Source organism: Priapulus caudatus, unplaced genomic scaffold, assembly GCF_000485595.1.
Source record: "Priapulus caudatus unplaced genomic scaffold, Priapulus_caudatus-5.0.1 Scaffold1859, whole genome shotgun sequence".
In the NCBI taxonomy this organism is placed as follows: domain Eukaryota; kingdom Metazoa; phylum Priapulida; class Priapulimorpha; order Priapulimorphida; family Priapulidae; genus Priapulus; species Priapulus caudatus.
This window is the reverse complement of record NW_014578920.1, coordinates 38,613-50,733: the sequence shown is the minus strand read 5'-3', so window position 1 is coordinate 50,733 and position 12,121 is coordinate 38,613. Positions and strand designations below refer to the sequence as shown.

The following is a 12,121-nucleotide window of genomic DNA, read 5'->3' as shown; positions in this document are numbered from 1 at the left end:
TCTAGATCTGCTGAAGAAATAAATGAAAAGTTTGCTGAAGAAATAAATGACTATACAATGTACATGTAGTGTACTACAAACTCTTTCACAAAGATTCACAGTTCTCTGCTGAACAAGTGACACTGACTAGAATAACTGTCACAAAAACATTCAAAAGATCTGTTCTCTTTTAAACACAAACACCACTACAGAAACCTCTGTCAGTGTCTACATCAGTTTGTTGTAGCAGGCACTCTTGGCCTTTCGCAACACATCCTTGGAAGGAACAGCCTTGTAGCACGGGGTACCCATGGCTCTCATTCTCACTTTACGGGTAACCAAGCAGCTGAGTGTCCTTGTGCTTAATTTTAAATTTAAAAATTTTTTAATTTTGAAAAATTTATTGAAATTTACTAAAAGTCGTAATAATGGATGACTTAGGCGTAATTAATACACCAAAATCGTAATAATTACGCCCAAATCGTAATGGTTGGCATGTCTGCATTGTCTACGGTGCTCTTAGGGAATGGACAACGTCCATTTATTGCAAAAAGTAGCGATCATTTCTGGAAAGATGTGGTGGCCCTGAAAAGGGCCGGTGGGTTCAACTTGACAGCAACGGTCTTGATTAGGCGCGTTCGCCACGGATACGGCGAGCCAGCTGGATGTCCTTGGGCATGATTGTTACCCTCTTTGCGTGGATGGCGCACAGGTTGGTATCCTCAAAGAGACCAACGAGGTAAGCCTCGCTAGCTTCTTGGAGAGCCATAACGGCGGAGCTCTGGAAGCGGAGATCAGTCTTGAAATCTTGTGCAATCTCGCGTACGAGACGTTGGAAGGGCAGCTTGCGGATAAGCAGCTCGGTGCTCTTCTGGTAACGACGGATCTCTCGCAGAGCAACGGTTCCTGGCCTGTAACGATGCGGTTTCTTGACTCCTCCGGTAGCAGGTGCACTCTTACGAGCTGCCTTGGTTGCCAACTGCTTCCTCGGAGCCTTACCACCAGTTGACTTACGAGCGGTCTGTTTTGTACGTGCCATCTCTACTATAAAGTATTGAAATATAGAAAACACACAATCGAACTGAAATGTTAGCGCCACACTGCGCTCTTATATACAGCCGATCCTGATTCTATAGCACGGGATTGGCTTAACGCGCACCAATGAGCATTGTTCCTTTTCGGTTCTAAAGTTCGGGGCCGTGTGCAAAATAATGCGCGCGCATCACTATTAGCGCATTACTATAGCGAGTGTGTTTACTATCACAGCCGAGAGCTATGTATATATAAAGCTGAGACCGTTTGGTGTTCATTGTGTGAAGGTTGGTTGATCTTATAGTTTACTCGTCATTTCTTGAAAGCTATGTCTGGAAGAGGAAAAGGTGGCAAAGGACTTGGAAAGGGAGGAGCAAAGCGTCATCGCAAAGTGTTGCGTGACAACATCCAGGGAATTACCAAGCCAGCTATCCGTCGTCTTGCTCGCCGAGGTGGCGTGAAGCGTATCTCTGGCCTCATCTACGAAGAAACCCGCGGAGTCTTGAAGGTCTTCCTCGAGAACGTCATCCGTGATGCCGTCACCTACACTGAGCACGCCAAGAGAAAGACCGTAACAGCCATGGACGTTGTTTACGCTCTGAAGCGGCAGGGACGCACACTGTACGGATTCGGTGGATAGAGATTGATGTGCGAGCAAGTCTGAAAGCAACCGGCCCTTTTCAGGGCCACCATTTCTTCCCAGAAATGATTTTCTACATTTGCTATGAACCTAGTAGTAATTAATGTAAATAAAAGTTTAATTACACCTTTATTTGAATGACATTGGAGATGTGCTGCATCACGTCTAGAATTTTTTTTGTTTAGCAGAGATCTGAGATATTTTTTGTCGCTATGTAATCACTATTGAGTCAATAAGAAAGATAACATAATAAGGGTATTCTGATCCATTAATGTTCCCTATGATTGTGGGTGTATGCACAAGTTTACTGTAATAAAATTTAGTTCTCGTTTGATAAATCTGAAATAATTCTTGATTTTCCCCACTATTTTCAGGCAGAAAAACATCATTTTGCCTAATTTAAATCAATGCTGAAAGTGCCACAGATGGCTCCAGAATGCACCACAGAGCATCTAAGTTTCAAAATTTTCTTGGGGGAGGACCCCCAAACCCCCCCTCAATGGGAGGGGGACACCCCCTCCCATGCCCACCCCCACAAACGCCTGCGGCGTTTGTCAAAACCAGGAATTTAGAAATCATTACTCTTTGGCTTCATTGAATGTTGGCATGTCTGTACGCGGCCTAGAGCTACGTCAACTCCCGCTCGTAATTTTGTGACATACCCCACCTGTAACCGTGTGATTACTCTTCTGTGAGGATGGCATGTCGAAAGCACTGGTCGAATTTATTTACTATCACTGCCAGTCTGTCTCTTCTTTCGCCTATTATTGCTGACAATTTTCTGCAACACATGGACATCTAGAGAAACTGGTAGTAATTACATTTCGTGTGTATTTACCATCAATCATTTTGTTAATGTTATTAAAACGTTTCAAGTGCCTGTGATCGCGTCATTACAATAAACCGCAGTAAAAACGACTGGTAATTTTTGACGAATAGTCGAATACGGGTAATGCCATAGACGCGGAAAACGCAATAGCACGTTACGCATGCGTAGAACGGTCTATGGCATCACAATCCCCGCTCCTCATATAAATAGCTCAGCGAGAACGCTTCCCACAAATTCATTCTGCCTAGTCGTAGACACTATATGCAGTTGAAATGCCTCCCAAACCAAGCGGGAAAGCAGTAAAGAAGGCCGGGAAGGCCCAGAAAAGACCAAGTGGAGATAAGAAGAGGAGGAAGAAGAGAAAGGAAAGCTACAGCATCTACATCTACAAGGTTCTGAAGCAGGTTCACCCCGACACGGGAATTTCCAGCAAGGCGATGGGGATCATGAACAGCTTTGTTAACGACATCTTCGAACGCATCGCAAGCGAGTCTTCTCGTTTAGTGCACTACAACAAACGATCAACCATTTCGAGCAGGGAGATCCAGACCGCTGTCCGTCTCATCCTTCCGGGAGAGTTGGCCAAGCACGCCGTCTCTGAGGGAACCAAAGCTGTGACGAAATATACCAGCTCCAAGTAAAGACAACGTTCACTAAAGATCACCGTTATCAAAACCATATTGTTCTACCAACATTAAGCCAACTTGCCATTTTTAATGCCTCTACTTCCACTTTTCCACTACCAATTCGGCCCTTTACAGGGCCACATTTCTTCCCAAAAATGATTTCTACGTTTGCTATCAGTATACTTTATAGTCTTTATATAAACCCACATACAACATATAGTAAAACAGCGTTTGTAGGCCTACTCATGACGCATCTCACAGGTTATAACGATGGACAAATTCAAAATCCTATCGTGCCTGTAGCAGCACATATAATAAGAATTATCTATCTCTATATATAAGGATATATATATATAAGCAGCACGTATAAGAACACTACCGATACAGTAAGCAACGAAAGTATAACGATACACCAAAATAGCAGTACACGCCCTAGGGGTTACGGTTACGTACAGTATTAAACGCAAAATGTATAGTACATGAAATAGATAACATTGTATTCGACCCATTGTTAGTATAACAAATACTTTGTATTACAATTCCCGGAGCATTGCACTACATGATACGGGGATATTATACCGATGACGATCATTAATAAATATATGGTATTATAGGAATGAAACTATTCGATACAGCGTAAGCATCATTCGTATTATATGTAAGCAAACGAGTAAAGACCAACACATTCTCTATGTCAAGGAACTTTCTAGTACAAATGAAGTAGTATCAGCGATTAACGGCTGCTGCACTTGTTCTGCCATTTCTGGGTGTGTGCGTGACCATCGTCGCTGTGATTGGTCAATGGGAGGTTGCAACTCAATCCGCGACGGCGTATAAATAGAGAGCAGCTATCGCCAAGATCAATAGCGTCGTGGTGTTCCGTTGGTAAGTTACGAAGTTGATTATCTTGAATCTTCGCAATGTCTGGCCGAGGAAAGGGAGGAAAAGTTAGAGCAAAGGGAAAGAGCAGGAGTAGCCGTGCAGGACTTCAGTTCCCCGTTGGTCGTATTCACCGGTTGCTCCGCAAGGGAAATTACGCCGAGAGGGTTGGAGCCGGAGCCCCCGTTTATTTGGCTGCCGTCGTAGAATATCTGACAGCCGAGGTGCTTGAGTTAGCCGGCAATGCTGCCCGAGACAACAAGAAGAGCAGAATCATCCCCCGCCACCTTCAACTTGCCATTCGCAACGACGAGGAATTGAACAAACTACTCTCCGGTGTGACAATCAGTCAGGGAGGCGTCCTGCCAAACATCCAGGCTGTCCTTCTCCCCAAGAAGACACAGACCAGTAGCAGCAGCGGTGGAAAGAAAGGAGGCAAAAGCTCACAGAGCCAGGAGTTCTAGGCTCTTGCCAGAATCGTCGTACCAGAAGAACCACAGGCCCTTTTCAGGGCCACAATTTCTTCCCAGAAATGGTCTCCTACATTTGCAAAGCTCTGTTTGTGTTTTCTATTTACATATCGCATCAAATTCCATGCCAAATGACTGTTTTACCACATCAAGTATTGTTTGCACACGTACTGTAGTATTTACACGAAATGGCGGCCAATTCAAAATCAACTGAATCGTCACGTTTCGTTTGTAAATGCTCGCACCAACTTGAACTTCTTTATTATTTATATTATCATTACATTAATAGTAATAGGATCAATTCTAGCCAGTCTGTTTGCGACGAAATACTTCCTCTTGTGTATTCTGTGCTTGTATCGATTGGTAGTTTGATGAATAAAGATAAATAAGTACTATGACCAATAAATAGATATGATGAAGGGTGGCACCACCTATCGGAGGACTTTTCAGGAACTGAATTTCTGTTATATGATATCAGGGTTCAAATTGTCAGTGACAATTTGTAATTATTACCTCCTAATGATACCAGAATGGGATTTTTTTAATAGGTACAGCTATGGGTAAAGATATATTTATTTAGGTATAATTATCCATACTGTTACACGAAATTTTAATTTTATTGAATGAAATAACTACTATACTATTACTAAGGATACACAAAAACCAACTAGCTAGTAGCATACCGGGTACTTATTTATATTGTGGTCCTTGCTACATTACTCCTAATAATTATAACACTATCAGCAGCACGTTGAACTATAGAAATATATACATTTGAAATTTGTTCAAGTTATACACTTTTTTCATAATTTACACTATATACTTAATTATACACTATATTTACAATCAGATCCATTAGTGAAATTTAAATTAACTCATCTGCCTCCAACGTTTCAACCTTTCCCGTTAAACATTTTTTAATATTATACTTAACACTATTATAGATACTAGATAGTATTTGTCCTAATATGTTGTGATAGAGGTTACAAGCATCACTTGAAGGAAGAAAGAGAGAGAGAGAGAGAGAGAGAGAGAGATCTAAACTAAACATCTTTTTATTTAGGCAATTATATGATCCATCATATAAAATACATAGCATACTTTTACAATAAAATTCTGAATTTATAAAAATTGGATAACTACCAAGAATGCATGACTATCGCAAGAATGCGAGAATGCAAGAATGCGAGACTATATGCGAGAATGCGAGACTATATGCAAGAATGCATAACTACAAAAGCATGACTAGCATCATTATTTACATTGTGGTCCTTGTTTTGCTATGCCTTGAATCTAATTACTGTCAGCACTAACTATTGAAATATACAAATTTGTAGTTTTAACCGGTCATACAATGATACATTCTCATAAGACGATACAAACTTTTATTATGCCTAATTTCAACCGAATTATTTTAGCGAAAATCATACTCTTCTGCCTTTAATGTTTCTACCTTTTCCATCAGACTGACATTACTTAAAACTAGAACAAACAGTATTTGTCCTAACTTGCTGTGGTAGAGAGTTTTAAGCTTCAATTGCAGTATAAGTAAAAGAGTTTTTCCCACTGCTTCCCAACCTCGGTTTAAAAATAGACATCTCACCTTCCCTTGTATTGAAACAATGGACTTCTGACGTTAACATGAAACCCTCTGTCATATATACTGTGGACCAAGATTATGTAATATTTTAAAAACCCTGAACTCTACTCTACTTCTAACCTAAAACCTGAACTTTACAGGTACCCAATTTACAGCCTTGAACTTTCTAGCACCTATGTGTGCTCTAGTACTATAGGTTGATAACACGCCTAATGGCTTTATTTTGACACACTTACAGCTTAGCCCTTGTGCGCTTTGTGATACTGCTGTACCATATACTGCATATATAACATACTAACATATTAGTTTAAATGTATAATACGATATTGTGAGATAGGTAACACAATGAAATTATAAATACAAAGTATAACAATGTATTGCGACACGCTGGCCTTAATTATTAATCGCTAATGTCGCTCGCCCAACGACGCAAAAGTATTGTGAGCCTCAACCCCAATCACGACCGCGCATGGCGGTGGAGTAGGTTGTAGAGGATCACCCGCCGTCGTTTCATAGCCACGGGAATATGATATAACGAATGATTCTCAGTCTACATGTTACAGGTGAGCTTGGATGCTACCGTTGGCAGGTAGGAATGTACTACTGGGCGTGTGACGAGTCAGGTGTGTAGTGGAGGTCGGCATCATGGGAACAAAGGCTGTAGTTTATATTCTAGTGCCCTTTGCTGTATTATTATTGACGCAGTTTCAAGGCGAGTACTCTTGATTTTTGGTAGAATGTATAAATAAGTAATTTATAGTATTCATATATTACTTAGGCTAGGTTTAGCGCATTTTGTTTCATCATAGGAGTTCGAAAATATCCATCATGGCGGCGTCCATACCGACGATCGAGGTGTTTATGTAGAACATTTTCTTAGGTGTCCATTGATGGGAACAAATAATAGTAATTAAGCTTCTCATGTTTAACTGAAGGTGAATGGGACACTTTGGGCCCAACTTCCAAGCCGAGTTAGCACCCCCAGATTAGTGTAGCACTGTAGCACATGCGAAAACATTGCGGTGGTCCCAAACTATCCTTGAGGCTTGATCAATTCAATTCAATTCAATTCAAAAATGTTTATTCACGCATTACAAGAATACACTACATACATAATATAGCTGGTTATATTAGTTTAGAATTGCGTAGGAGGGTGAGTTGACTGTGAAGTCTTCGAGTCAGCCACTCCAGGTGATATTATTACATATAATATGATATATGATGGCTAGCTGTTATATGGATACATGCATGAGTTTAACATATTGAAAGATACATGATGGTTACACAAAGGAGAACAGGTATGATCAGTCAAATAGCTTAGCATAACAAAACTTAATTTCAACAAACAATAACTCAAGAGCATCAAAAATATAAGTAAATAAATAAACTAACTGGTATGCAACATCACAATTTAAACGTACACAAGATCAACAAATGTTGAATGTTATGAAGAGGTGACATATAAACTTAATTGCACTTAAAAACCCAAAGAACAAAGTGATCATATGATCTAATTCTTTAACATCTGATCTGCACTATATCTATGAGTAGGGCAGTACAGGAAAAGAGACATAACAATTAAGCGTTTGCGCACCATATATCCACTCTTTCATGATATCTGTGTAAAATGACGTGTCCTCTAAGTATACAAAATATATATTAATTATATGAATAGGTCCACACCCATGCAGATTGCAGTCACAAATGGTCAATCACTTTCTAGTATAACAGCATAATCATTTGAATAGGAATTGAAGTAAGGTCAAGTTTGCACGATATATTTTGGATTGTTGAGTGTGTTTGGAAAAAAGGAAGTGAGAGAGAGAGAGAGATGGAGAGAAAGATAATAATAGGATACCACTTTTTTCTTATTTGTTTTCGAATATAGGCAGCAGTGCAATTGGTGAGCTAAAATGCTACATGTGCAACTCGCTTGGTAGCTCACCCTGCTTGGATCCATTCGACAACATAACAACGAAGATTGAAACGTGCACAGACAATATTCGGGCAGATCGATTGAACTTTTACAATAACGATCCAAAGCTTCAGAAGCTGAGTGGAATTCCAGTGTGCCGGAAGATAAGGCAGAAAGGTACGCGTGTGCTATTATTTATTCGCTATAAGTATAAGGAATTATACTTGTTATTATATATATATATATATAATTATTATATTGACATTATAATTCGTATAATTATTCATTTTCTTGATTGTGTAATGTAATTTATAATAAATTATTTACGTTATTGGATCATGTTTCTTGAGCTGTTTTTTATACTTACCCATTCGATCGTTCTGTTGTATTCCTCACTGGTACACTAACCTATCTTTGGGTAAAATTTGACAATGAAATGGTTTTCATATTCTTATAGAACCCACATATAGCCATTAATAAATTGATATTCTTTCGTATTTCCAGTTGAAGACGACTACAGAGTGATACGAGATTGTGGTTGGCTATATGAACCAGAACTGCTGGGAAAGTGTGTGGACAGAGCTGGCATGTGGCATATGAAGACTCGCACTTGCTATTGCAAAGAACCTGGTTGCAATTCGGCCATTGCCCAGAAAGCCTCTCTCGTAATGGCTGTCATAGGGATGACTGCTGTATTGCTTAGAAGTGTTGTTTTATGGTAGTTTAATTTTTATGAAAACATATGCTATTACAGTTCATTTTATACTTTTATATACTGTACATAAAGTGTGAATAGAACCATTTTTATCTTGTTTCCTCTGGATCTCTTTCTCTCTCTCTCTCTCTCTCTCTCTCTCTCTCTCTCTTTCTCTCTCTCTCTCTCTCTCTCTCTCTCTCTCTCTTTCTCACTCTCTCTGTTTTTTTCTCTTCCTCTCACTGTCTTGCTTTCTCCCTTTCTATTGCTCTAGCTCATGAAATTATTAGCAGTGGATATTCTCACTTGCTCTTGTTGCAGTGCAATGTTGAAGCACTGAAAATACCCCTTTCAGTAATCAGTGTGTTGCAAGGGCATAATGTACCATCTAAGTGCAAATTGTTGCCCAGGGAAAGTGAACTTGAGGTGATACATGAGTAGTAACTGGTTGGAAACCAGAGAGCCATGTTTGTACTCAGATCGTTATTGCAGTTATGATATCGGGTCAGTACTCGTCCAGGTATCTAATGAATTGGTTTGTCACTTTATGTTTCCCAATAAGAGTGACAGTGTTTTTTTGGTCATATTTTGCCTTTATATATAATGACCTGTGTTGATTGGATTGAGTTTTACATTTATTGAGTTTGACCTTCGTAATACTAAGTGCGTTTTTTGCACAAATATGTCGAGATTTTTAACGTGCATGTATGGTATTGATAGCACATGAGAGTAATTAGGAAGATAATTATTCATGAAGAAGCAGAACATTGTTCTCAAAGTCTATATTGCGTCCATCTGTCCATCACATCTTCCTCTATCGTTTTTAATCCCCATTGTTTCATCTTTTCTTTCTATCCTCGCTTGTGTCTTCCTCTCCCTCTCTCTCGCCCCTCTTTCTCTCTCTCTAATCCCTTTATTCCTTGGTGCCTCCTATATTTCTCTGCCTTCGCCCTTTCTTTCTCAATCTCTATTTTCATCTCTCCTCGCCATCCATATCCACATGTTAGCAATAATTAACGTTGCGGTCTTCTGTTTAGCAGTTTAGGGAGAAAATACAGAAACATTACCTGAAAGTATCTATTGTTTAGCGTGGAGGTATTGCATATGTATGTTATTATGCGGTGATACCTAAATAGTATTTGGACTAGTGCTAGCGATAAACGCGTTAGATACACAGCTACAAAGGACACGATCTATTCTTTTACCAGACCGAATACGTTTATGCGATAGAGTTTATAGCTATATTGTAAATATTTTGTGCTGCAGAAAATCGTCAGGACATTATGGCCCCATTGTAACAAAGTTACAAACGTATGTGAGGTTCAATTTGGCGGATATACATTTTGAATTCAACCTTGACAAAACTATTAATGTCATTATAAATTTTTACGCTCGTTCTAGACAGAAGAACATGGTACAGCAATCAGGTGTATGTATATCATATTCGTATAGATTTATTATCCGGTAACGGACATTTAATTGCCGGATTGTTATTACCATAGAATCTCAACGTTTGGACATCTGATGTTGTATATATGTATGAGGTTTTTAGCACTGGCACGCTGCTGTCGTTTGTTTTACATGTCTTACGAGACGAGGGCGTATTTTCGAGACAAACATAAACGAGTTTTCATGGTTCTTATTCATTATGTTTGTTGCATGTTTCACGACGTTCATGTTTTCCCTCCTCTTCATCGACGCACGCATGCACGCACGCACGCTGAGCGTAGATGCTCACGGCGTTTTTCTATAATTGCCATAGTTTTGCCATAGTTAGTTTGCCATAATTTCTTACTCATAGGGGCGTATAGTACACACGCGTTCCGCAATATGCTATTGTCGGCTTAAATAATTAAATACATACAAAAGGAACTTTAATAAGTAATCACGTTTTTAATGCTTGCCCACTGAACCGTGTTGCTGTGGTAACGAGTGATATGGGATAGTCGGGGACTGCGAGGCGGTCCACGTATCCCTCCACATGTTAGACAGCATAATGAACCGTGCACGTGTATGCACATATATACTGTGTAATTCTTATTCCGTTAATTCAGTTATGGCGACACTTTACGGTCACGTGTAATTGAGGGATGGATTTTATGTACGAATTCTAGCACCTATAACTGAACCTTCACGCAGCCAGTAGTATTGTACCTGCCCACGCGAGGGCGCTGTAGTCTAACTCAATCGAGAATGCAATCGGCGGCGAACACACCTTGAACCCCGTTCCTAGGTTACGGGAAATACTTACGACCAATCCCAAAATTCCAGTCGGGTGTCGCGGATTCTGGATCTACCTGTAGCAATAACCGCCATCGCTCCGGTCAGTGAGAGATTACACGGAAATTAATATGGAGGCGAGACACACGAAAGCAGCTCTCTGCGTTCTCACTGTGATACTATGTACATATACTGGTAAGTCTCCACCGCATATAATATTAGGTATTACTATGATAGCGGCTTAGTGCGGCTCAGGCCGCCGTAGCTTTGACGGGAGTTGTGTGGAAAGGTGAGCGTTCATTTCACGCGATTATTCACATGTAATATTGCTCAATGCTACTTTGGGACCCTCGTACAAAATCATAATAACCGCCACCCATTCATAAACTTAACCTAATCATCATAATTTAACCCTGTATCCTAACCTAACACCAACCGTAAGCAAACATGATAAAAATCCGAAGTCCTGCTGTAGGATTGACCCAAATTTGGATTTTTGATGCGTAGGACTGTTTTTGTGGAGCCCGCTCCTCCTCTCTCTCTCTCTCTCTCTCTCTCTCTCTCTCTCTCCCTCCCGACGGAAGCGGCCTTGTGTCGTGTATATAATTATGTTCATTATGCTGGCTAGAGCGATCGAGAGATGTATTCGTAGATGTCAAAGTGTGGCACATCAGCGATTCTGTGTGAAAATTACATTTAGGTGTCGTTGTGTAAATACGCATGTCATAGTATTAATTATATCAATTAACGAGCTGCCGTGGAAAGATATGCGTTGCATTTATAATTTTGCGTATTCGCGCTATCTGTATCAGCGATCACATAGATATGTGACGTAAACACGAGAATGATTTTCGTGTAGTTTAGTGTAGAATGTTCGTTCGCTACCGCCGATACGCAGCGCTATTGTCCGCAATCGCTCACGAGGGGGCGCTAGTTACTATACGGCTTTCTCTGGCGAAATCCTGTTTGGGGCTCGCGATGTGATTGCGCACGGGCGACGTGTTTGGAAGTAGCATACGCCCACTCACAAAAAAACTAGAAGATTTTACATATAATAGTACTTACGACCGCAAACAAATATAATTTGGAACGGGAGAGAGAGAGAGAGAGAGAGAGTAAAAGTGAAGATGAGAGCCAGAGTAAAAAAGGGGGAGATAGATAGAAAGATAGATAGAGAGAGAGAGAGAGAGAGAGAGAGAGAGAGAGAGAGAGAGAGAGAGAGAGAGAGAGAGAGAGA

At 40.2% G+C, this 12,121-nt stretch overlaps 3 protein-coding genes across 3 annotated transcripts; 2 read left to right on the top strand and 1 right to left on the bottom strand.

Moving 5' to 3' along the window:
* Positions 1-6: 6 nt before the first annotated feature.
* On the bottom strand, positions 7-1,060 carry LOC106817771 (histone H3). Its single transcript, XM_014822473.1, has one exon. It carries the CDS (start codon positions 1,016-1,018, stop codon positions 608-610), a length of 411 nt encoding a protein of 136 aa, XP_014677959.1. The 5' UTR covers positions 1,019-1,060; the 3' UTR covers positions 7-607.
* A 1,676-nt stretch (positions 1,061-2,736) lies between these two features.
* On the top strand, positions 2,737-3,245 carry LOC106817770 (histone H2B.3). The gene has a single exon (XM_014822472.1). It carries the CDS (start codon positions 2,753-2,755, stop codon positions 3,119-3,121), a length of 369 nt encoding a protein of 122 aa, XP_014677958.1. The 5' UTR covers positions 2,737-2,752; the 3' UTR covers positions 3,122-3,245.
* A 781-nt stretch (positions 3,246-4,026) lies between these two features.
* On the top strand, positions 4,027-4,449 carry LOC106817768 (histone H2A-like). The gene has a single exon (XM_014822471.1). It carries the CDS (start codon positions 4,027-4,029, stop codon positions 4,447-4,449), a length of 423 nt encoding a protein of 140 aa, XP_014677957.1.
* The last annotated feature ends 7,672 nt before the right edge of the window (positions 4,450-12,121 follow it).

What these genes read in the sequence shown, in the direction of transcription:
- LOC106817771 (XM_014822473.1), bottom strand. Translation starts at nt 1,018, where the DNA reads ATGGCACGTACAAAACAGACCGCTCGTAAGTCAACTGGTGGTAAGGCT.
- LOC106817768 (XM_014822471.1), top strand. Translation starts at nt 4,027, where the DNA reads ATGTCTGGCCGAGGAAAGGGAGGAAAAGTTAGAGCAAAGGGAAAGAGC.
- LOC106817770 (XM_014822472.1), top strand. Translation starts at nt 2,753, where the DNA reads ATGCCTCCCAAACCAAGCGGGAAAGCAGTAAAGAAGGCCGGGAAGGCC.